Consider the following 26951-nt stretch of genomic DNA (forward strand, 5'->3'; position numbering starts at 1 on the left):
ATTTTACAGCTCCAAAAGCAAGTTACCCTGAAGGATTAGTGGGAAATAAAAAATATCACAAATGAGTTAGACTTTCTTCCAAAGTAGTATCTACACTCCCAAAAGCTATTTACTCTTACTGTTCTACACTCAACTTTTCAAAGTAAAGTTCCAAAGCCCACTTCCTGGTTATAGCCAAGGCCACCTCAACACTACTATGTGCCCCAATGCTTACGCAATTTCAATTCAAGCATTATTGAAACTCCTTTTCAATCTATACTCTACACAAACTCCAAATAACTCAATTTCCCCCTAACAACCCTAACAATTTTTGCCTGCTCACCAATCAGATCCTCACTTATATTATGCTGGTTCCCCATCTCCCAAAACAATTTTAGTTCTGTATATCTGTGAACTCTTTGATTTTTTTCTTCAATCTAACTCTGCAAATTATTCCCTCCATTTCCACTATGTGTGGTGGAGCATTTAGCTACTTCAGTTCTATTCTTCTACCAAACTTCTACAGCAATCACAAAATCTGTCTATTCAGTCAGGCATATGACCACATAGTCTATTTTAACTGTCCTACACGTCACAAGTTTCTACCTATACTGAAACTATGTAAGTGTAAGTTAATCAAATATAGTTAAGCCATCGGAAGATTCTAGGTTTAAATGCTCAGTCTGTGTTCGTTCAACTAATTAAGAGGAGCATCAAGGGTGCTATTATTAGTTAAATCAGGCTGGGAGAGGATGCAAATAGATACAGAAAAAGTCATCATTCCTACTTGCAATCACTATTAATACACCCCTAATGGGAAGTGTTTGTGAATTCGGTAAATATTAGCAAAGGGCAGAGACAGCTTTGGCTACAAAACTCCTTACCTAGGTCTGCATACTTTAGCAAGGTATCAGACTGTAATTTATGCCCATGAATATGACTCAGTGAACATTTTGCAGGGAGAAAAGACAACCAAATGATCACTGGCATCATAAAATTGAGTTCTGATCAATCCGATAATCAACTGTTGGAGAGCCAACTTCAATAAGCCAAGAATAGAACTGGGCCAGATGAGACTGGAAACAAAGGTTTGTAGGCAAAAGAGTAGCTGTACAATGAGCTACCTTCAAAAAGGAGATTGTTCATGCATAGCCAAGATATATGGCTTAAAAATGGAAAGGCAGAACCAACCAGAGCTTCCTGGATAATCAAAGGAGATAGAAATGAAATTAAAGAAGAAAAACTATGTTTACGGCAGTTGGTACATAGTAAATGTAATTGAGAACCAAACTGAATACTGGCAGTCAGAAGGGAGAAGGGATTAAGAACATAAGAAATAAGAACACGAATAAGCCATTCTAATCAAGTCTGTCTGCCGTTCTGTAAGATCATAGCCGTTCTGCTTCTCGAGCTTCAGCTCTGCTTTCATGCCAGATTATTGTAGCCCTCAACTTCTTGACATTTGAAAAATGCATATTCCTCCTCTTTAAATACTATTAGTGATCTAGCCTTAACAACTGAGATCCAGGCATTAAAAAACTTCCGGAAGGTGAAATTTGTACTTCAGTTTTAAACCAGTGTTCTTTATTTGAACTATGTCCCCTAATTGGAGATTCCCAAACAAATGGAAACATCTTCTCAAACTCTAACCTAACAAGCCGTGTCACCATCTCAAAATTTTAGGATTAGAGAAAAAAGATTCACAGTTGACACAGAAATCCCAAAGTCTTCTATAAGCACATGAGAGGATGGGGAAAAAGGAGGTAGGGCCATTTCGGGAACAAAATGTGGACTTGTACATGAACGAAGAGGAGTTTAATTAATAGTCTGTCCTGACCAGGCCATAGTAAGAGAGGAGGAAACTTAGTTAGTAACTGGGTTTAATATTGATATGGAAGTGATATTAGATATTGGATCGGCTGTTGATACCTAAAGTTCGAAACGCATTAAGCGTAATGAAGGAAACGAGAGCAGAAATTTCAGGGCACTGGCAATAATCTTTCAACCTTACTTGGGTTCAGAGGTGGTGCCGGAGATCTAGAATCATGTTTATAATTTTCTTAGAGTTCTTTGAGGCTATAACAAATAAACAGAGTTGATAAAGGAAAACCGAAAGATATGATGTATTAGGATTTACAGAAACATTCAATAAGATGCAACATAAAAAGGTAATAATACAAGATAGGAGCTCACAGTATTGAAGGTAAAGTACTAGCATCAATTGAAGATTAGTTAACATATAGAAGACAGAATCAGGATTAATGTGTCTTTTTCAGATTGGAAACTGGAAGTAGAAGAATAGCTCAAAGGGTCTGTGCTAAAACCTCAATAATTTACTATGTTAATAACCTGGATGAAGGGAGAGTGTAATGCATCCAAATTTGCTAACAATACAAAATAAAATGGGCTGGCATGTTGCAATGAAGACAAAGAATCTGCAAAGAGGGAGAGAGAAGTTAGTTAAGCGAGTGGCCAAAAACCTTGCAGATAGACTTTAATGCCGGAAAGTGTTAGGTCATGCACTTTGATTGTAAGAATTGTAAGGGAGACAGAGAGTCCAAAAGTTATAACACAGAGGGATCTGAGTACTGTTGATATGATGAAACAAAAACATGCAGGTGCAACAAGTAATTAAGAAAGCAAATGGAAATTTGGCTTTTATTACTAGAGGTTAGAATATAAAAATAGGTATCTTGTTATAACAAGAGAGGGTGTTGGTGAGGCCACACCTGCAGTACTGTGTAGTTTTTGTCCCCATGTTTAATAAAGGATTTACGGGCATTGGAGCTAGCTCAAGTGATTCATTAGGCTGATTCCTGGATTGAAAGGATTGTCAAAGACAGCTAAACTTTATTTACTTAAGTTTAGAAGAATGAGGGGTGATCTAATGGAACATACAAAGATGTATGAGGCTTGACAGAGTAGATATTATGAAGAGGTTTCCGCTAGTGGAGAATCTCTAAATAGGGGAAACACATTTACAACTGAGACACAAAAGAATTTCTTCTGTTAGAGGTTGGTTACTGGTTGAAATTTTCTACTCAGGAGTTGTGGAGGCTAGATCACTATAAGTAAGTGAAGAGGAGCTAAACAGATTTTCTTCAGAAATCAATGGGTTGAGTAGTCAAAAGAAATATGTAACTGAGACAGGACAATCACTTCTGAATGTGAAGTTACGATATGCTAGTCAGAGTAAGGTTTACTGCTCTAATTTATACTGTACATTAATACAGACATCTTTCTTCTTTCCAAAGGTTTTTAAACACAAGTTTCTTTTTTGTCTTGCTACAGCCCCAGAGTTTCGTGACAACATTCAAACGAATAATAGGGGAAGTTTCTTGTTTCAACATCAGGATTTCAGTAGGCATTTAATTTTATTCTGAGAAACGCTATGTGACAAGTCCTTAAAAAGCAAGGCTTTTTTCCAGCTTGCATTAATTTCACCTTAAATTCTTTTTTTATTTGGCATACCATTCCTAGTTGAGTAGATGGCAGATAGTATGCTCCTGGCTCCTGTAAATGGCTTTATTTTGACCTTTAAAACCTGTAGTGAATCAGCTTTCGGACAAAGTGCAACAGTACCGACCAAACTCTCTCCCTTCATGGAAGATCCTTGTTCTGAAACCATGGCCAAGATCAGGATCTCACTATGCTGTTTATCATTTCTAGAAATAAACTGGAGAACCTTGTCCTTGTGAGGGAAATGGAATTTATGGCAATGAGCCAGGTCCATTTGCATTAAAGAATGGTCAAGAAACTGAGCTTATCAGATTTGAACTTTTGATTATCTACAAAGTTTTTTGAAATGCTCTTTAGATACTAAAGTTGACAAGTTCCCATTTGAAATTCAAGATTTCAATTGCGAAAGTATTTTCAATCTATTGGTCTTTGAAATACATTGTCCATGTTTGGAGAAAAGCAGCTAATAACTGAGAACTCCAATATTTAAAAATCTTTACACAGCACCTCTGTGCAGCACACAAACTCTGGAAGAATAACAAGATTTGAGAAATTAGAAGCTCAAAATACACTATATAGATGTAATGATAATGATATTGGGACATTACTTCCATTGGTCAGTCAGCTGTTAGTTTCTCACCTCTGGTGTCTGCAAGGCTGCTCTGTGTTGTTGTGCATGGCGTCTCAGTTGAAGACATCTCTGCAATTCGGTGTCCTGCGCACATGGCTTTCAGCATCTGGAAAACTGCCAATGGAGCCACGTTCATCTTCAACAAATCCACAATTATCCTGACAGGTGAGAAACAGAAAGCCATGAGATGAACAAGATCCTTCCAACACTCAGCAGACGATAGTCACAAAATCAATGAGCCGTGCTTGAAGTGTCACCTCAAGGGACATCACAAGGATGAACAGTACAGTTTACAGTACAGGAAAATCTTGAAAAGCATTAAGAGTAACTTAAATAAATCACAAAATGTCCCCAAAATTGTATGCTCATTTAAGACAAAGAGATATCAAATTGTTCAAAGACAAGGTGAATGATTGGGAGGTTTAGGCCACTGATCTAAAGAAAGGTTGAGATCACTCAATCTGGTGTTATTGAGGCAAAACAAATTACCTAAACCAAGCTCTGGAGCTTTTTAAAAATTAACCCTGAAGTGAAGTGTGTGGAAGATAAATGCATCTTTCTGCTGAATCAGGAGAAACGTTTGGACATGAGAACTGTAGAATAAATGCAACTTATGTTGCACGATCCCTCCACCATCCAGCACCGCAAATAATGAGCTCAAAAAGAAACAAAGAACTCAGATTTGTAGGCTGAGTCTTTAGATAATGCACGCTACATTAAGTGACAAAAATGCTTATGTGAACTTCTTATAAATTTAGTCTAATGACAGGGTAAGTGCATGCCAAACACTCATTAAGCCAAAATAAAAAATGGGGGCACAGTCAATCAGGCAGCATCTGAGAAGCAGGAGAATCAACGTTTTGGGTATAAATCATTCATCAGGAATCTGAGCTTATGACCGAAACATCAATTCTCCTGCTCCTCGGATGCTACTTGACCTGCTGTGTTTTTCCAGCACCATAGAGTCATAGAGATTCAATGTTTGGGAGAAGATTTGTAGCTCGGGTGCTCGTTGTTGTGGTTCTGTTCGCCGAGCTGGGAATCTGTCTTGCAAACGTTTCGTCCCCTGTCTAGGTGACATCCTCAGTGCTTGGGAGCCTCCTGTGAAGCGCTTCTGTGCTGTTTCCTCCGGCATTTATAGTGGCCTGTCTCTGCCGCTTCCGGTTGTCAGTTTGAGCTGTCCGCTGTCAACTAGCCACGAAACGACATGACCAGCTATCCTTAGTAGCCACACACACAGACGACAAGCAACATGAATTCGACTGGGACAACACTACCATTATAGGACAAGCCAAACAGAGAACAGCCAGGGAATTCCTAGAGGCATGGCACTCATCCACAGACTATCAACAAACACATCGACCTGGACCCAATATACCGGCCACTACAGAGGACAGCTCGAACTGACAACTGGAAGCGGCAGAGACAGGCCACTATAAATGCCGGAGGAAACAGCACAGAAGCGCTTCACAGGAGGCTCCCAAGCACTGAGGATGTCATCTAGACAGGGGACGAAACGTTTGCAAGACAAATTCCCAGCTCGGCGAACAGAACCACAACAACAGTCATAGAGATGTACAGCATGGAAACAGACCCTTCAGTCAAACCTGTCTAGTCCCACCTGCCAGCACCCGGCCCATATCTCTCCAAACCCTTCCTATTCTTATACCCATCCAAATGCCTCTTAAATGTTGCATACTCTCAACTCTGGTCTCTAACATCTGCAGTCCTCACTTTATCCAAAATAATAAAAAGGCAAAATAGCAAAAGAAAATGAATGTTTCTGAAAATATACAAAATCGGTTAACATTTCAAAAATAAGCTTTCAACAAAAATTAAACAGTAATGAGAAAGAACAACCGTAGCATTCAAAAAGGTTACAGGGTTGAATGACAATGAAAACAGAGAATGTTACAAGCAGCCCAGAAATGGCAAAGAGAGATAGATAACTTCTCTTTCTGTACAAATCACTGCTACTGAAGGTATTCAAGATAACCGATTTTCACTGGTGGATTAATCCGGAACATAACTTAAGGTATAACGTTAATATTCAAGGAAGGTTGGTCAAGGGTGTATCAGGAAGCAAATTCTCTATCCGAAAAAGCACCAGAGTTGAAATAAATTGAAAATGTCAAAAACGAGGTTTTTGGTATACAAGGCTAACAATATGTTATGCAACTAAGGCAGGAAAGTGAAGTCAAAATGTACATCAGCTGTAATCTGAACTGTTGAGCATACATGAGGGAGTGAATAAAAAAATCTACTGCTCACAAATGTATTGAAGTGCCAGCCTAGATTATGTGCTCCAATTTATAAAAATATAATAACCAGGAGCAGGAGTAGGTATTTATACCCCTCAATCCTTCAAAGCCAATTAATACAATTGTGGCTGATCTCATCTTGGTCTGAAGTCCAACTTCCTGCCCACTCCCCTTATCTCATTACTAATTAAAACACTGTCTATCTCCTCCTCGAACTTATTCGATATCCCAGCATCCGCCACTCTCTACAGTAGTGAATTCCACAGATTCATGACACTTTGAAAGAAAAAATTCTTAGTCCTTTTAAATCTGCTGTTCCTTAGTCTAAAACCATGATCTCTTGTTCTAGATTGCCCACAAAGAGAAACATCTACTAAGTCTACTTTGTCAATCCCATTTAGCATCATATATCTAAATTAGATCTACTCACATTCTTCTAAACTCTAAAAAGTATAGGCCTAAACTGCTCACTGTCTCCTCTTGGGACAAACCTTTATCTCTGGAATTAATCCTGCAAACCTATGGAGAGGAATTTTAACTCATGGCTTTCTGATTCAGAGCTGAGAGCGCTAAAACTTAGCTACGGCTAACTGCATGTAAAACTGAAGCACAGCATATGTTGATTGCGTTGACTAGAAGAAAGTGAGGACTGCAGATGCTGTAGATCAGAGTCAAGAGTGTGGTGCTGGAAAAGCACAGCAGGTCAGGTAGTATCCAAGGAGCACGAGAATTGACATTTCAGGCATAAGCCCTCCATCAGGAATTCCTGATGAAGGGCTTATGCCCAAAAGGTCGATTCTTGTGCTCATTGGATGTTGACTGTACTGACTGCATACTTTCTATAATAGAGTCATACAGCATGGAAGCAGGCCCTTCAGCCTAATGTATCCATGCTGATCAGGTTTGCTAAATTGAACTAGTCCCATTTGCCTACATTTGGTGCATATCCCTTGAAACTTTTTCTAACTACATAACTGTCCAAATGTCTTTTAAAATGTTGTAATTGTACCCACCTCTATAACATCCTCTGGCAGCTCATAACATACATTCACCATCCTCTGTGTGAAAGAGTTTCCCCTCAGATCCCTTTAAAATTTTTCCCCTCTCATCTCTATCTTTGGGCTCCCCTGGGGAAAAGACTGTAGCTATTAACCTTATCTATGCCCCTCATGATTTTATAAACTTCTATAAAGGTCACCCTTCATCCTCCTATGCTCCAGAGAAACAAGTCCCAGCCTATCCAGCCTCTCCTTATAAATCAAACCCTCCTGTCTCAGTAACAATATTGTAAATCTTTTTTGCACCCTATCCAGTTTAATATCATCCTTCCTATAGCAGGGTGACGAGAATTATACACAAGACTCTAAAGGTGGCCTTACCAATGTCTTGTACAACCGTAACGCGACATCCCAACTTCTGTACTCAATGCTCTAACCGATGAAGGCAAAGGTAAATGCCTTCTTCACCACCCTATCTGCCTGTGATACAACTTTCAAGGAACTATGTACCTGCACCCCTAGGTCTCTCTGTTCAACAACAGTCCCCAGGGGCCTACCATGAACTGTACAAGTGCTATCCTGGTTTGTCTTACCAAAGTGCAACACCTTGCACTTCTCTGAATTAAACTCCATCAGCCATTCCTCAACTCACTGGTTCAGTTAATCAAGATCCTATTGACTCTTAGATATCATTATTCACTGTGAACTACACAGCCAATTTTAGCATTATCCAAATCATTTACATAAATGATGAGTAGCAGTTGACCCAGCACCAATCCTTGCAGCACATCGCTAGTTACAGGCCTCCAGTCTGAACAACAACACTACCATCACTCTCTGTATCCTATGTCAAGCCAATTTTGTATCCAACTGGCTAGCTCTCCCTGGATCCCATGCGATTTAACCTCACCAACCAGAAGGAGCACTATCAAAGGCTTTGCTCAAACAATCCTATTCAAGAGATAATATTCCATGAATGGCAACTGGTGCTGGATCAGTTATCAGTTATAAATCTGAGATAAATCATTTTGTTCGGCAAAGGTATTAAGGGATATGGATCAAAGGCAAGTAACTGGAGTTAGGTCACAAATCAGTCATCATCTCATTAAATGGCAGAAAAGGCTCAAGGGGCTGAATAGCCTACCCCTGATCCTATGTTCCTATAAAGATAAGAATTCGCAATGCCTGCATCTTAGCAGCACTGTGGTCCAGATGATCATTGCTTGAGAAAATAATTTGCTTCATAGGCATCATATTTTACCATTCCACAGATAGGCATTATTTGCTAAGCTATGAAGAATCAATTAAAACCTGCAGGAAAGTTTAATCATATTTGAAGTCAAAAAGCCATTCCAGCATTATCCAATTTTAAGTTCAGATTTCCAGGGTTATTTCTCACCTTTGTGATCATTTTCAGACTTACTTAAAGACTTCCTGGTCCATGACAATACCAGCAGCTTGCGTTAGCTCATACAACTCTAGCTCTTCTGCACTGAGAATCTTCTTCTTCTTGACTGCGTATTTCTGTACATTTCCACTGACTGTGGCCAGGAGGGTTTGCTGCGCCTCGAGGCCAGAACTCACAGCCTGCTGTGGTACAGCCATCTGTAATCACTGGAACGGTCCTTTGAACTGAAATCCGATCTTCGGGCACTTCACCCGTGGCTGTCGATGACATAATTAAGGTTATCAGGAGGGGTTGGATAGACTGGGACTTTCTTCATCTGGAGTGTAGGACACTGAGTGGTGATCTTATAGAGGCCTATAAGATCATGAGAGGCATAGATAAGGTAGATAGCCAAAACCTTTTCCCCATGGTAGGCAGTTCTAAAACTAGACAGCATTAGTTTAAGGTGAGGTGGGGGGGGGGGGGGGAAGATACAAAAGGGTCCAGAGGGGGCAATTCTTCCCACACAGAGTCATAAGTGTTTTGAACAGGCCGCCAGAGGTAGTGGTGGAAGCGAGTACAATTTCATCATTAAGAAACATTAAGACAGGTATATTGATGGGATAGGTATGAAGGGATAATGGAGCAAATAGGACTTGTTTATTGTGAAACTAGGGCAGCATGGGAAAGTTGAGCCAAAGGGCTTATTTCCATGCAATAGACCCACAGGACTCGAAGTAACAAGACAATACCTGTATCTCTTGCACTCTATAAGATGATGCTCTAAATGGTTACCATACCTCAACCAGCAGTGAGTCTAGTTACAGATGGTTTCAATCATGTCACATTAATTTATTAGTATCTTAACCATTTTATATCCTGCAGTTACTTTGATCAACGTTTTTATGTTTATATAATTAGGGAAGTTCTTTATTAATTTACATGTCCAATTCTCCTATGGAAAGTCTGTTCTACACAAACATTATAAACAGAAAGCGGGCTATACCACCAGTGCTTCATTCGGAAGCTCACTGCAGATGTTACTAAGTATGGTAACAAAACATTTGGAAACAAGTCTTCCAGTTCAGTGAGCAAACCTACATCCAGAACCTCAACCTGAACTACAAATCTTCTCAAAACTTGAAGTATGTTCCAGAATTTGAGGTCATATTCTTCACCTTGGTTGTAACCATTATGCTGTATAATTAGCTATTAGGATGCATTAGTATCATGATCACTGAATCCCATTCTCTCTTCCTGATATAATATGCAGTACCTCTCCAATGGCTTTGGCTTTTCCTACTAAACAGAAACACTACATCATTCTCACAAAATTAATGGAAACAAAGTAGTTTAATGGAAAACTTACTAAAGAACAAATTTTGCATTATTCATTACAAAATCACTGCATTCATGAAATATAGCTGATGCTGGAAACTCAAAATAAAAACCAAAAAATGTTGGAAATATTCAACAGGTCAAGGAGAACTTGCAAAGAGAAGAGAAACAGGTTGAACATTTCACCAATTCCATTGAAAAGGTATTTGACCTGAAACATCAACTCTGCCTATGCTTTCCTTAGATATGCTGTCGGAGCTGAGTATCTATACTTTCTCTTTCATTACCGTATTAACATTAAGTCTAAGACATGATAACAGTTTTGCATAAAATTAACTCTCACTTATTTGTAGATGTATTGAATGTCATATTTTATAGGAAGGATCATGTAAGAGCTCTTTCTAATGACATGTAGTCAGCAATGATAAACCAGGGCTTAAAACATGAAATTGAAAGCAGGTTCAACAAACTTGTGGGGTCCCATAAGGGCTATTTAAAAATGATAAAGTGATTTGATAAAACAAATATTAGTGGCTAACTGATAGCTTAACAATTTGGTTCCACTTGTAGGAGAACTCATAACAAGAGAATATGACCTTTAAGTTATAATTTTTATTATGATCACTGATTATACAATTAAGGGAAACAAAGCAAAATTGTCCCTCACAAAGAGCAGCAAAAATTTGGAACTCTCCTCCCAAAAAGAGACAAAGGCAGATAAATGAGATTGAGGTACAGATCAGTTCATGGTAAAGCTGAATGGCAGAACAAGTCCAATGGCTAATTTTAAAAATCACACAACACCAGGTTATAGTCCAACAGGTTTAATTGGAAGCACACGAGCTTTCCAAATCAATGGCTAATGTCTGTCTCTGGGTTACTATATGCACTGCCACAATATTGTTCTTTCACTACTCTGCTACTGATTGAAGCCCAGTTGAGAAAATTGTTTTGTTTTGTCTGCTATTGAGGTCCACTGCTTGGAGTTAAAATACAAAATGTGCTCCAACTAGAGCCAAATGATTAGAGTCTTTACTCTGAGGAATTTAAAATCAACTGAATCATTGACATTAAAAAAAACGTTATAGGGATACTCGGCAGCCTCTGTAGAGATACATTTGCGATACTCGGCCTCATTTTGCTTTCGGATTATTACTTTTCGAGCAGAATCGGGTAAATATTTTAAATCAAGTTAACATGAATAGTAGGTTGAATTAATATATAATATTTAAACACTTGCACCAGACAGAGATAATTCAGCCGGTGAGGAGACCTCCCTCGGATGTACACCGAGCTGCTGCTGCTGCTGCCGCCGCCGCTGCTGCCTTCAGCCTGTTCAGCCGGACTCCGAGACCACCACCGCCCCCGGTCCCCGTCCTCCTTCGGGCCTTGGTTGGTTCTCGCCTTCCCCGCAACCCACCGGCCCTTAGCAACCACCAGCCCTGCGCTTCCCCCCACTGCCGCCGGCTGGAAACTGCGGCCTCGCACAAACGGCCCCAGGGTCGAGGCACAAAGCGGGTGCAACGCCGTCTTCCTCCGGGTGCTCGCACAACAGTTCCACCCCTTTGTGGAAACCCCTCTCCGCAGGAGCTGGGCCACCAGACTCTCTACTGTTACATTTATCTCATTCTTTCTATATTTTAAAGCGAGGTATGATCGAATTTCCAACATCTTGAACGTTATCGTTAGTACCGCCTGTGTTGGTTATATTTCTCATAACCATTTTTTGTTCTTTTTTGAGCAGAGTGTTTTGACATTCCTGTTGTTTTATTTATTTTTTAATTTCCCCCCCCCAACTGTGGGAGTGAACCATTGATATTTATTTTGAGAAAGCAATTGATTTATTCCTTCCTTCATAAATATATGAGAAAGAAAACGGTTTGGAGACGCTGGTGTTGGACTGGGGTGTACAGAGTTATAAATGCTATAAATTCTGTGTCTTACAATCTTATACTTCACAACCACCTGATGAAGGAGCATCGCTCCGAAAGCTAGTGCTTCCAAATAAACCGGTTGGACTATAACTTGGTGCAGTGTGGTTTTTAACTGAGAAAGAAAACGGCCGTGCTGTTTCCCCCAGGGAACGATTTGTGTTTTCAACAGGACCCATAAAAGACCAGTCCATCCAAGTATATAATGGGAAATGCCAAATTCAGGTGATCCTCAACACTGAAAAACAATGCTGAAATACTTAATGCTTGAGTACGACGGAATTTATTTGTGTTCAGCTGATAAATTTTTGATATGAAAGCACATATGAGCTAAAGGTTTTGAATCCTGTACCATCCAATATTTTGTTTATTGGGGGAAGCCTGTGGGCTGGTTTTTTTTTGGTTATTAGAACAGGCCCTTCGGCCCAACAAGTCCACACTGACCCGAAGCGCAACCCACCCAGACCCATTCCCCTACATTTACCCCTTCACCTAACACTACTTCCAGGTGTTTAATGAAAGTACCATTTTCTGAGGTTTAGCAGAAAAAAATTGGCATTGACTGGGTTCTGGATTAGTGGTGCTGGAAGAGCACAGCAGTTCAGGCAGCATCCAAGTAGCTTTGAAATCGACGTTTCGGGCAAAAGCCCTTCAAACTGGGTTGTATAATGTAAGAATTTGAAGGATTAATCTTCATGTTACATTGATTGCACCAACTCTGATGTCACACAATCTGTGAATGGAGACAAGGAATTCTATCCCAGTGGGGAAAATGTATTTTCTTTTTGAAAAAGTAATATTGAGAAGTGGTGATCGGTTGGGTGGCAAATACCTCAAAATATCAGGAAGATACCACATGGTTGTGGTGATGTAGATCTGATTCCTATTCGAGGAGAAGAAATCCAGAAGACAAAAAATCGAAACTGATGAATTTATCTCTTTATGAGTATTACTGATTTAAGAAGGCACAGACTGTGAGCACTGAAACACTAACCGAATGATAGCAGCAGCTATGGAAGCGGTAAAAGTGCAAGCTTAGCACTCTAAAGGCAAGACCTTATTCAGAAGAATTGGATTAGATTCCCTACAGTATGGAAACAGGCCCTTCGGCCCAACAAGTCCACACCAAACCTGTGAACAGCAACCCACCCAGACCCATTCCGCCACAACCACTCCTGAGTAATGTACCAAACACTATGGGTAATTTAGCATGGTCAATTCACCTAACCTGCACATCTTTGGACTATGGGAGGAAACTGGACCACCCGGAGGAAACCCATGCAAACACAGGGAGAATGTACAAACTCAGCACAGTCACCCAAGGTGGGAATCAAACACGGGTCCCTAGCGCTGTGAGGCAGCAGTGCTAATCACTGAGTCACCATGCCACCAACCTTTTTTTGATTGCCTGTAGTATGGAAACAGGCCCTGAGGCTCAACAGGTGCACACTGACTCTCTGAAGAGTAACCCACCCAGACCCATTCCCCTCTCTGACACTTACCCATGAACTAATGCACCTAATGCTATGGGACAATTTAGTATGGCCAATTCACCTAACCTGGATTGTGGTAGGAAACAGGAGCACCCAGAGGAAACCCACACAGACAGTCACCCAAGGTGGGAATTGAACTTGGGTCCCTGGCGCTGTGAGGCAGCAGTGCTAATCACTGAGCCACCATGCCGCCTTCAAATTTCATTAATAAAAAAACTCTTGGGGCAAGAGTTTGAATTGGGTAAAGAGAGAGAAAAGGCAGAAAATACAGAATTCATAGCAAAGGAGGCCCAGCAAAGAACAACTGAAGGTTCTAGGAGGTAGAGATTTCTAAGGGAGAAGGGAATAACTTTGAGAAATGTTGCCAAAACAGAAAAGGCCAAGGGAGTATGATGAGGGATCTCACCTCTCTCATTGAGCAATGCTGCCATCACCAGTTGACTCAATGAAGCACAGCTGCAAGGAACGGTGAAAAAGCCAGAAAAAAAATTTTGACTGGGATTACAGAATTGGGAAAGCGTCCCAATTTATTTCAGATAAGAAGTTAAAGAAATCTACTAAAAGAGTCTAGCAGAAGAAGGAAGTTAGAAAAAAATTGAGTAGTTTAAAAGGACTGAGACTCCCTAAGTAAACCACAATTTCAGTGAGAAGATTTACAAAGACTTTATTTTAAAAACTGTGTCAAAGAAAGTGCTTGGCGTTTTAGACTACAAAAGGCAGAAAAACTTGCATTTTCCACAAGAAGGAGTAAAAAAACCCCAACTTGGGCAGAGAGGGCAGAAAAGTCTTAGATGCACGTAGCCACCATTTTGATCACTAAAATGTAGGTAAACCGAGAAAGGTTTGAAAAATCCAGTAAGCAGTTTTGAGATACAGTATCACAAAGAAAAAGATTTGAAAAGCTTAAACTGTAAATTACTTCATAAAGGCCAAAATACAATTTAAAGCTTTATTGCATTTAATACAGTCACATAATAATAGTGAAGAAAGACAAAAAAATAAAGGGAATGCTGCACAAACTCTACAGGAATCAATTTAAAATAGTATTTGTAAATACTAGAATACAAACTTAAGAAACAGCAAATTACAGGCAATATTGCAATAATACAGATTTTAAACAGCTTTACAGTAATGATATTAATCAACTAGAAGAAACAGAAATGTAATACTAGCAGATCGAAGGTAAGAAATGAACCATTCAGAACATAAGATTGGACTTCATGGAGGCAAATGTTCTTCAGATACAGCATTGGTTCAAAATGAGTGTGCAGAAATACCACACAGTGGTAGAAAAACACATTTCACAGGCAGAGACCTTACTTTGTTACAATAATCTCTTTTAGAAAAGGTAACTAAGGTGTTTACAGGGAAAGTGATGATCTCAATAATCTAGGATACAAAAAGCTTGTTTATTTATGAATGGACACACCAACCAATTTACCTTGATACCACTGCCAAGGTCAGCATCTTATCCAACCAGTTGATGTGGACAATGAAGCAGAAGGTACAGCCCACAGAGATGAGACTACATGGTGCACATGGAATAATGTCAGGGAAATAAGAATGTTGCAAGTTGCATTCCAGCACTAGGAGTTTAAGAGAGTAAAGAATGTTTACATAGTTCAACCCGACATTCTTCACGTTTGAACCAATGTGCATTTTGGATCTCAATTCCCTTCAGAGGTTATGAGTCCCACTGGTCCCAAGAGGATAACTACTTCAACAGAAGCAGTTGCAAAACAATTGATCTAAGAATAAACTATGGCTGACTACCCAGTCAAGGGACAATTGGTAGAAGATTTCATTAGACTCATGGTGGAACCCAAAAAGAAGAGAGAATCTAATGAGATTACATACAATGGCATAAAATAAATGTTTTGAAGAGCCAAGAAAGAACAGTGGCCAGAAAACCTAAAGAGAAAAATCAACCAATTTTGACAAGAGCAAAGAGGTGACCAAGACAGTATGATTATTCACCATATTATATTGAAGTGTGGCCAGCAATTTGGCCAAGAAAATTTACCTTGAGCACCAGCAGCATTTTTCAATCATTGGCAGACTACTTATTCCAGTTTCCCTTCAGGAATATACTTTGGAAATGATATAATGGGGATACATAAGCATTGTCAAGTGTGCAGCCAGGTCCAGGTCAGTGGTGTGGTGGCCAGAGATCTTACAAGAGCTTGGACACCTCATAACACATTGTGAAATCTGCAATTACACAGGACTGAAAACCACTTCTGTCATTACTGCTGACAAATTAAAAGATAAAACTCAGCAAAATTTGCCAGAAGAAACAAAAAATGCAAACAAGTGGTACAACTTGCTGAGCTCACTGTTGAATCTTTAACCTGAAGGTATCCAGAGAGCAGAACAAATTGATACCACAGCACAGTCAGTGGCAATGACAGAGACAGTGCTTTTAGCAACATTGGTGGGTTTCAGTAAAAGGAAAGGCTGAAAAGGCTGGGACTTTTTGCCCTTAAGTGTTGGAGGTTGGGGGGTGATTTTACAGAGGTTTATAAAATTACGAGGGACATAGATAAAGTGAATAGTCAAAGTCTTTTTCCAAAGATAAGGGAGTCCAAAACTAGAGGGCATAAATTTAAGGTGAGAGAGAAAAGATTTACAAGGGACCTGAGGGGTAACTTTTTAACACAAAGAATGGTGCATGTTTGGAATGAGCTGCCAGAAGAAGTGGTAGAGGCTGATACAATTACAACATTTAAAAGACATTTGGATGGGTATATTAATAGAAAGGGTTTGGAGAGATGGGCCAAATGAAAGCAAATGGGAAGTTACATCTGGGATATCTGTTCGGCATGGATGAGTTGGAATGAAGGGTCTGTTTCCATGCTGTATGACTCTAAGACTCCATGAACACAGCTGAGAATCTTAAAATGTCTAGTTCACCAATCAAACAACCACGGAAGATGATTGAAGACACAGCCTGATCAATAACGCAAAAGGGAGATCAGCTACATACAACTGCATATGGAAAAAAAAAACTGCCTGGTCTTAAGAATTGACGATACTACAAAAACTAAGACTACCTCTTTGATTGAGAGAGGAATTGCCAGATCCAGAAGTCCAGGATACCATCAGTAAGAAAATACTTCAACAGAGAAGCCATCTACCATGGTGGGCATTCATGAGATTAAAGGTCTTCCAACTGAGACAGCTGCTCCATTTCATTCTCTGATGGAAGTAGGGGTTCTTCTGCAGCAGACGTTCACAAGATTAAACATCGTCCAGATAAAGTAGTGAACCAATGATTATGTCTACAAGGAACAATGGCCTGCACAAAGGATATCTGAGAGTTAAAAGATCCTCCAGCAAAGAGACAATACATAGCTCTGAACCATGGTTAACTGTCCTCAATCAAAGGATCTACCACTCTTTCAAGTCCCAAGAGAGTGTATTCAGGGAAAAATCAGAAAAGTCCAGACTGTCTATATTTGTGAAGTCAGTGAGTTGGGTGGGATGGGATTGTGATATATAGCTTTTTACGTTTGTATTTTTTAAATATGGTATAATGGGGAGGAAAAGATTGGTGCGAGATTTTGTTTAAGGCAATGGTTCTGAAGAAGTTAATATTCATGTGATATTGGCTTCGCTAATTCCACTGATGTGACACACAGAATGTGGGTGGACACACGGAGTTTTACTCTAGCTTTTGGAATAAGTGAATGTATTTCTACCAGCTCCATAAGATCTGAGTAATTATGTCTATGACATTTAGATTGTGCAATAAAGCTTCTTGTTATCTCCGAACAGTGCCTCACCTTTAGAAACTCCATGGTGGTGCATCCTCTACCTTTGTATCATCTGCCACTAATCATTAGATAGGCCCAAAGCAAAACAAAAGCAAAGAAGGATTAGTACAGCAAACTACTTTTAAAAAATCCTTATTTGGCACGACACACTGCTGGGGTGACAAATACCACAAAGTTCCATAAAGTCATAAGAGTTGTACAGCAGGGAAACAGATCCTTTGGTCCACCTCGTCTATGACGAGCAGATATCCTAAATTAATCTCGTCCCATTTGCCATCATTTGGCCCAGATCGCTTTAAACATTCCTATTCATATATCCATCCAGACGCCTTTTAAAACTGCAATTGTACCAGTCTCTACTATTTTCTCTGGCAGCTCATTCCATACGAGCACCACGCTCTGCACGAAAATGTTGCCCTTAGGTCCCTTTTAAATCTATCCCCTCTCACCCTAAACCTATGCCCTCTAGTTTTGGACTCCCCCACCCCAGGGAAAAGACCTTGACTATTTACCCTACCTATGCCCCTCATGATTTTATAAACCTCTATAAGCTCACCCCTCAGCCTCTGATGCTCCAGGCAAAGTAGCCCCAGCCTAATTCAGCCACTCCTGATCACTCCAACTGTCCAACCCTGGCAACATCCTTGTAAATCTTTTCTGAACCCTTTCAAGTTTCACAATATCCTTCCTATAACAGGGAGATTAGAACTGCATCCAGTATTCCAAAGTGGCTTAACCTATGTCCTGTACAGCTGCAACGTGACCTCCCAAATCCTATACTTGATGCACTCACCGATAAAGGAAAGCATACCAAATGCCTTCTTCACTATCCTATCTACCCGTGACTCCACTTTCAAGGAACTATGAACTTGCACTCCAAGGTCTCTTTGTTCAGCAACAGTCCCCAGGACCTTACCGTTAAGTTTATAAGTCCTGCCCTGATTTACTCTTGCAAATGCTGCAGCTCACATTTATCTTGATTAAACTCCATCTGCCACTCCTTGGCCTATTGACCCATCTGATCAAATCCTGTTATACACTGAGGTAATCTTTGATGTCTACTACATCTCCAATTTTGTGTCATCTGTGAACTTACTAGCCATACCTCCTATGTTCACATCCAAAAAAAGCATGTGTTTAGAAGGTCAAGGTTATTAGCAGTCTGATTCAGCTCAAAACAGTTTCCGGTGAGAGGGATGGAGTCAGTGGCTAATGACTTTGTTCTTCGCAACATTGAACTGGAAGGCATTTCTGGTCAACTAATACTGGATATCAGATTAGCAGTGTGACAACTTAAATACAGAGAAAGAAAGGAGAGTAATTGTGGTGAGGTAGAGCTGGGTGTTGTCAGTGAACAATTGGAAACTGACATTTTTCATTTTTCGAGAGGCAGCTTGTCCATGAGAAATAGAAGGAGGCCATGGATAGCTCTTTGGGGACACCAATGATCATGATGTGGACATGGGATAGAAAGGTTTTGATATTCACAGGTTGTGTGAATATCAACATATGAAGTCCAGTTGGCACAGATAATGAGTTTCTTCTTTAAATTATATTTTACGTTTTCAACTCCTTAAGGAGGGATTGAATGGATTTGCCTTTTAACTGGTGATGCTTAACCAGTGTCAGCTTTGCTGGTTTATTTTTTTAAAAAGGCTACATTTGACAAATAAATAGTCTGGTGGGCCTTTGTATTGTTTTATAAAATAATCAGAAAGGAACACAAGGTTACCCCAATATTACAAAATAATTAAATAATTAATCATATAATCGAATGGGAGTTACGAATTGTAATAAGTAAATGCTATTACTATTAGTCAGTATATATTCCAGCTCAGTGTCCACAGTTTTGAAGAACACCTCTAGATTACTTGAGAACACTTGAACATAGAACAGTAGAGCATAGTACAGGCTCTTCGGCCCTTGGTGTTGTGCCAGATGTTTATCATACTCTAAGATCAAACTAACCTACATACCCTTCATTGTACTTATCTTCCATGTGCCTATCCAAGAGTCACTTAAATGTCACTAATGTATCTGACTACCACTGCTGGCAGTGCATTTCACACACTCACAACTCTCTGTGTAAAGAACCTATCTCTGACATCTCCCCTAAACCTTCCTCCAATTACCTTAAAATTATGTCCCCTCGTGATAGACATTTCTACAATGTCTCTGGCTATCCAGTCTATCTATGCCTCTCAATATCTTGTACACCTCTGTCTTTGCTCTAATGAGAAAAGTCATAGATCCCTAAACCTTTCTAAATGCCCTCCAGTCCAAGCAGCATCCTGGTAAATCTTCTCTTTAAAGCTTCCACATCTTTCCAATAATGAGGCAATCAGAACTGAACAAAATATTCCAAGTATGGTCTAACCAGGACTCTACAGAGTTGCAGTATAACCTCGCAGCTTTTAAACTCAATCCCCCTGCTAATGAAAGCCAACAGACCGTACGCCCTCTAAACAACCCTATCAATTTGGGTGGCAACTTTGACGAATCTATGGACATGGACCCCAAGATCACTCTGTTCCTCCACACTGCCAAGAATCCTACCTTTAACCCTGTATTCTGCATTCAAATTCGATCTTCCAAAGTGAATCACTTCACACTTTTCCAGGTTGAACTCCATCTGCCACTTATCAGCCCAGTTCTGCATCTTGTCAATGTCCCATTGCAATCTACAATAGTACTCCACACTATCCATAACTCCACTGACCTTCGTGTCATCGGCAAACTTATTACCCCACTTTTCACTTCTTCAACCAAGTCATTTACAAATATCACAAAGAGCAGAGGTCCCAGAGCCGATCCCTGAAGAACACCACTGGTCACCGAGCTCCAGGCTGAATACTTTCCATCTACCACCACCCTCTGTCTTCTATGTGCCAGCCAATTATGTATCCAGACAGCAGATTTCCCTGTATCTGATGCCTCCTTACTTTCTGAATGAGCCTACCATGGGGAACCTTATCAAACGCCTTGCTAAAATCCATGTGCACCACATCCATTAAGTATCCATTAAGGACTTCTCATACGTCCTCCGACTCCAGGTACAAGTTCCTTCCACTGTCCCGATCAGCCCTACCCTCTCTGGCCATCCTCTTGCTCCTCAAAAAGTGTAGAATGCTTTAGGATTTTCCTTAATCCTACCTTTATCATCCCCCCTTCTAGCTCTCCTAAGTTCATTCTTCAGTTCCTTCCTGGCTACCATGTAACCCTCTGAAGCCCTGTCAGATTCTTGATTTCACAACCTTAAATAAGCTTCCTTCTTTCTCTTGACTAGATGTTCCACATCCCTTGTCACCCAAGGTTCTTTCAACCTATCATCTCTTCCTTGCCTTAGTGGAACAAACCTGTCCAGTACTGTCAGCAAGTGCTTCCAAAACAACCTCCACATCTCTGTTGTGCATTTCCCTGAGAACATTTGTTCTCAATTTAGGCACCCCAGTTCCTGCCTAATAGTATTGTAATTCCCTCTCTCCCAATTATGTACTTTCCTGAACTGTTTGCTCCTATCCCTCTTGATGAATATAGTAAAGGTCAGGCAGTTGTGATCACTATCACTGAAATGCTCTCCCACTGAAAGATCTGACACCTAGCCTGGTTTGTTGCCAAGTACCAAACCAATATGGCCTCCCCTCCAGTTGGCCAATCTGACTATTGATTCAGGAAACCTTCCTATACACATACCTGACTAAAACTGCTCCATCCAAAATATTTGAACTCAGGGAGTTCCAATCAATATTAGGAATCTGCTCTTCCATGTCTCTGTTGCTATTGGGTGGTCTGTAGAAAACTCCCAATAAAGTGATTGCTTCTTTCCTGTTTCTGACTTTCACCCATACTGACTCTGTAGACAAACTCTCCTCGATTACCTCCCTTTCTGCAGCAGTGATACTATTCCTGATTACCAATGCAACTCTCTGCCTCTTTTACTTCTTCACTCCTCCCCCCCCCCTCCCCCTCCCCCAGATCTAAACATCTAAACCCTGGAACATCCAATAACCATTCCTGCCTCTGTGATATCCAACTCTCCATAATGGCCATAACATCATAATTCCAAATACTAATCCATGCTGTAAGTTCGTTGCCCTTATACTTCTAGCATTAAAACAGACACACTTCAACCCATCACACTGACTGCACCTTTGCTCTATCAAGTGCCTATCCCTCTTCACAGTCTCTCTGCACGCTGTATCGAGCTATTCACTACCTACTCCTTCATCTGATCCATAGCTCAGGTTCCCACCTCCCTGCCTATCTAGTTTAAACCCTCCTGAAGAACTCGAAAAAAACCTCCCGCCCAGGATATTGGTGCCCCTCCAGTTCAGGAGCAACCATCCTTCTTGTACAGGTCCCACCTTCCCCAGAAGGTATCCCAATGATCCACACATCTGAAGCCCTCCCTCCTACACCACCCTGAAGCCACTTGTTCATCTGCATTGGATCTCTATTCCTAGCCTCACTAGCCCTTGGCACCAGTAGCAATCCTAAGATTACTACTCTGCTCATCTGCTTTTTAGCTTGCAACTTAACGTCCTATATTCTCTTTTCAGGTCCTCATCCCTTTCCTTACCTATGTCATTGGTACCAATGTGTACCGTGACTTCTGGCTGCTCCCCCTCCCCCTTAAGAATCTTGTAGACTCAATCTGAGACATCCCTGACCCTAGCACCCTGGAGGCAATATACTATCTGGGAGTCTCACTCGTGACCACAGATTCTCCTGCCTGTTCCTCTCAGATTGAATTTCCTATCACTATTACTCCCCTGTTCTCATGCCTTCCTTTCTGAGCCACAGAGCCCTGGTAGATTGTCCCCCACAACAGTATCCAAAACTGTATACTTATTATGAGTAGCATTCTTTCTGCGTTGGCAAAAGTGACGACTGCAGATGCTGGAAATCAGAGTCTAGATTAGAGTGGTGCTGGAAAAGCACAGCAGGTCAGGTAGCATCTGAGGAGCAGGAAAATCGATGTTTCGGGCAAAAGCCTTTCATCAGGAATATGCGTTATCCCAGTTTAGACACAGGGGCAGGTGTCCTGCCTAATTTTCACCTTGGAGAAAGTGAGAACTGCAGATGCTGGAGATCAGAGTTGACGAATTTGATGCTGGAGAAGCACAGCCGGTCAGGCAGTATCTGAGAAGCAGGAGAGTCATTGTTTCAAGCATAAGCTCTTCATCAGGAATGAGGGGGTGACCCAAGGGGGCTGAGAGATAAATGGGAGGGAAGGTAGCTGGGAATGCAATAGGTAAAGGAAGGTGGGGTTGAAGGTGATAGGTCAGAGAGAAGGGTACAGCAGGTAGGTGGGAAGGAAAATAGACAGGTAGGACAGTTCAAGAAGGAGGTGTCGAGTTGAAATGTTGGATCTGGGATAGGGTGGGAGGAGGAGAAATGAGGAAACTGGTGAAATCCACATTGATCCTGTGTGGTTGGAGGATCTCAAGGCAGAAGATGAGGCATTCTTCCTCCAGGTGTTGGGTTACTTGAGTTTGGCGGTGGAGGATGCCCAAGACTTGCATGTCCTTGGCAGAGTGGGAGGGGGAGTTAAAGTGTTTGACGACAGGGCAGTGGGTCTGCCACCTAAAAACAAACCTCACCACTGGGATATATTTCCCCACCCCAATCTGCGTTCTGGTGAGACCATTCCCTCTGCGGCTCCCTTGTAATGTCCACAGCACCCCAGTAGCCCACCCTCCACTCCCAGTACCTTCCCTACCTCCACAAGAAATGCAAAACCTGTACCCACACCTCCATCCAAGGTCCCAAAGGATCCTTCTACATCTGACAGAGATTTACCTGCACTTTCACATATAACATCTATGGTCTGTTGCTGTCGATGTGGTCTCCTGATGAAGAGGCAGCACTTCAAAAGCCAGTGCTTCCAAATAAACCTGTTGGACTATAACTTGGTATTGAGTGATTTTTAACTTAATCCTGTACGCTGGGGACACAGGACACCACCTTGTAGAATGTTTCAGAGAACATCCCTAGGATACATGCACTAAACAACCCCACCGCCCTGTGGCCGAACACTTTAAAACTTGCCCCTCCCGCCAAGGACATGCTAGTCCTGGGCCTCCTCCGCCGCCAAACTCTAGCCACCTGACCCTGGAGGAAGAAAGCCTAATTTTCCTCCTTGGGACCCTCTAACCACAGGGGATCAACATGGATTTCACCAGTTTCCTCATTTCCCCTCCCCCATCCTACCCCAGATCCAATCTTCCAACTCGGCGCTGTCCATCTTCCTTTCCACCTATCCGCTCCACCCTCCTCTCCGACCTATCACCTTCACCCCCACCTTCATCTACCTATGGCATTCCCAGCTACCTTGCCCCCAGCCCCACTGCAACCCTTCTCATTTATCTCTCAGCCCCCTTGGCCCTGATGAAGAGCTTGTGCTCGAAACTTTGACTCCCCTGCTCCTCAGATGCTGCCTGACCTGCTGTGCTTCTCCAGCACCCCAATCTTCCTGATTTTCACACCATTTGGCAAAAAAAAGTTGGAGCAGCACGTGGAGGGGCGGGGCCTCGAGTCTACGTAAATAGTCACGTGGGCTGTGTGTGTGTGTTCCACACACCATTAAAGAGAGATTACCTGTGAGGAACGAAGTCCCGCAAAGTTTAAAATACAGAACGGGTTTCTTTAGTGGTCCCAATAGAAATCCTGCTTCCATTTGTAAGTGACCCTTCTCCCCCTCTCCCTTGTCGAATAATTGTTGTACAACCGAAATTTCAGCAACGCTTTAAGATGGCGTCCCAGGTATCCTGCAAGGTATATAAATAATTATTGCTAGTATTAGATTATTAGTCAGTGAATGCTAACATTGAAGATGGATGGCTAATCAGCAAATGTTGATGAGTTTATTTTATTCTGGGCAGTGATTTGTGAGGTGGAGGTTTGAGGTGCATCATGCGTGAGGTGATCTTGAAGCTGCAGGGACCTGCTGATGGCCGGCTCCGGGTTAATGGCCCGCCTCCCTCTCCACGTCCCGCCTCTTCCATGGGGAAGGCTGCTGTTCTTGTGCCCTCTTCCTGCGGGCGGCTGGCCTCCGATAGTCATCACTGGTCTCTGTCCGCTCCGGCCTTCCGCTCCCACACGATGAGTGAGCCGCTGCGAGAGGCCTCCGGCCCGGCGCTGCCTCTGCTCTCTCCGCCTGCCAACAGCGACACTCACAAAGGCTGGCTGCACAAATGGACAAACTACCTGAAGGGTTACCAGCGCCGCTGGTTTGTGCTGAGTAATGGGCTCCTCTCCTATTACAGGTAGGTCACGGGCAGCCGGAGCCAGATACTGCTCCTACAGACAGGCACCAAGTCTGGTATCCAGACACTGTATGCACACACAGGAACCCAGATGCTGCTCCCATTAACAGGCATCAAGCCTGGCACCCAGATGCTGCTCCTACAGACAGGCATCAAGCCTGGCACCCAGATGCTGCTCCTACAGACAGGCACCAAGTCTGGTATCCAGACACTATCTGCACACACAAGAACCCAGATGCTGCACCTATAGACAGGCACCCAACCCATTGCGCTGACATACAGCACCCAGATATAGCATCCACAGAAAGGTGGCCAACTTGACAGATATTCACAGACATGCACCCAGATACTGCACCGCAGACAGTAACCCAGCCACTACAGCCAGATGCTTTGCCTACAGACAGGGACCCACTGAAGTGCATTTAGATACTACACCTGGGCATTGCACCCAAACAATGCACCCAGATGCTGCACCCAATGATAGGCAACCAACCTCGCACCTGATGTCGACAGACAGTTGCCCGGCCTGACACCATGACATGACTTCACAGACAAGCACCCAGATTCTGTATCCATAGATAGGCACCCAGAAACTACAGCCAGATTCTTCACCCACAGACTGGCATCCAGAGTCAGACTGAAACTTGCTCACAGACAAACATTGCACCATCAGGCAGGCACACAGATGTGTTCAGGCTGACACCTAGATGTTAGTATGAATTATACATTGCAACTTTACATGTGGCAGTGAGGATTTGGGATTATATATGGAGTTCATAGATGCTGTTTCATACTTTGAAGGACTAAATACTTGTTGTGTTTTGTGTGGGGTGCTACCAGTAATCAGTTGTTGTTAACTTACATTAATGATTTGGAAACTAGTTCAGTGCAAAGAATTTGAATTGTCAGAAAGAACAAAACTAGAAGTTCAAGTTTTTTTTTGTAGTGTATAAGTTCCAGAAATCATTGGACAAAACATGAATGTTCATGATTCATAGTTGAGAATATATTTTGGGAATGTGTAAACTGCTGAATATGAGAAATAAAATGATGATATACATACTATGCAAATGTTTTTAGAAAACCTAAGTTAACAGAAAACTAGGAGTTTTCGTCAACTTAATCACCATGTTCATTCAATGTGGAGCATCAATCTGAAAACCAGCTAAGGTGAACTATAAAGTAAAAGGAAAAGAATACATTTGAAGGACCTATACTCCATCAGTATTGCTCTGCCTAGAGCCTGCCTTGAGCCCTGTGCTCAGTTCTGAGCATGGAGTCACAAAAAAGGTGTTCTCATGAAGAACTCGGAGATGATCCACAATGTTTGATGAAGAATTAGTAGGAAAGATAAAGATATTTGGACATCTTACCATTGAAGAGATGATTAAAGATGATTTAATAGAGCTCAAATGATAAAGAAATATTAGATCATGTGTTACTTCAAAAGACAAAGGGACACAATTTGGAACTAGTCATGTGAGCGCGGAAATAGACCCTTCGGTCCAATTCATTCATGCCAACCAGATACACTGCAGGAATACCTTTAGCACGTGGACTGTAGCAACTCAAAGACCTAGCACCACTTTCTCAAGAACAGTGAGAAGTAGAGAATTTAAAGCTGGCTATAGCTAAGCCCACAGCCCAAAAAAAATTATTTTAGATAAAATATGTGGGATGACCTTGAGCTTCTTTAAGAAGCAATTAAATACTGTGGAAAATATGCCTGTCGGGCAATTTGGTAGCTGAGTTTACAGGCTGAAGAGTATTGGTCTTTGCATTAGCCAGCTTGATATAGATAGCTGTATCAATGCTTTTTGTGTATCCAACTGGCTCTAGCTACTCTGTTACTACTTAAAGGTCAAACTGACACCAGATTCCTGCTGTTATCACTTATGAAATGTGTGACCACATATGATGCACCCTGCAATACTTGGGTTAAATAGAGTTATTAAAAATGTTAATGTTATTAAAAAGTTGCATAAAGCCCTATATTGTAGCTGCAAATTTAAGGTTATCAAATGTAATGTTGAAATAGTCCAGTATTTGTCATGGGGAATTACTTTAGAACTTTTCTGTATTTATTTTAAGAATGCCCAGGCAATACCTAAATAGTCTGCACAGATTTAAAAGCTATCCTTTATAAAACCTTGGATAGATAAACCCCGTTAAATCCGTTTGATCTCATCAAACACCAGTTCGGATTTGTTTGTTTGTTTGCTTGTTTCCTTCTTGGACAGGTAAGAAGGATGTTGTGAAAATTAAAAAGGTTCAGAAAAGATTGACAAGGATGTTAGCATGGTTGGAAGGTTTGAGCTACAGGGAGAGGCTGAATAAACTGGGACTGTTTTATTTTCTGGAGCATTGGAGCCTGAGGGGTGACCTTTATAGATGTTTATAAAATCACAAGGGGCACGGATAGGGTAAATG

General features: G+C 41.4%; 2 protein-coding genes across 8 annotated transcripts in view; one reads left to right on the forward strand and one right to left on the reverse strand.

Moving 5' to 3' along the window:
- Nucleotides 1-11637, reverse strand: part of mzt2b (mitotic spindle organizing protein 2B) — a 31575-nt gene extending 19938 nt beyond the window's left edge. Inside the window, exons 1-3 of one of the 3 annotated variants that reach the window (XM_072587166.1) lie at nt 11294-11637; nt 8752-8993; nt 4079-4227 (exon numbers count right to left, since the gene is read on the reverse strand). In XM_072587166.1, the coding sequence (XP_072443267.1) occupies nt 4079-4227; nt 8752-8933 (331 nt within the window). In that variant the 5' untranslated portion in view covers nt 8934-8993; nt 11294-11637. The remainder of the gene's footprint in view (nt 1-4078; nt 4228-8751; nt 8994-11293) is intronic. The other 2 variants (XM_072587167.1, XM_072587168.1) reach the window with 2 other exon arrangements.
- Nucleotides 11638-24241: 12604 nt separating this feature from the next.
- Nucleotides 24242-26951, forward strand: part of osbp2b (oxysterol binding protein 2b) — a 331588-nt gene continuing 328878 nt past the window's right edge. For 2 of the 5 annotated variants that reach the window (XM_072587169.1, XM_072587170.1), the window contains exon 1: nt 24242-24521. In XM_072587169.1, the coding sequence (XP_072443270.1) occupies nt 24259-24521 (263 nt within the window). In that variant the 5' untranslated portion in view covers nt 24242-24258. The remainder of the gene's footprint in view (nt 24522-26951) is intronic. The other 3 variants (XM_072587171.1, XM_072587172.1, XM_072587173.1) reach the window with 2 other exon arrangements.

Source organism: Chiloscyllium punctatum, chromosome 17 (assembly GCF_047496795.1).
Source record: "Chiloscyllium punctatum isolate Juve2018m chromosome 17, sChiPun1.3, whole genome shotgun sequence".
Taxonomy (NCBI): domain Eukaryota; kingdom Metazoa; phylum Chordata; class Chondrichthyes; order Orectolobiformes; family Hemiscylliidae; genus Chiloscyllium; species Chiloscyllium punctatum.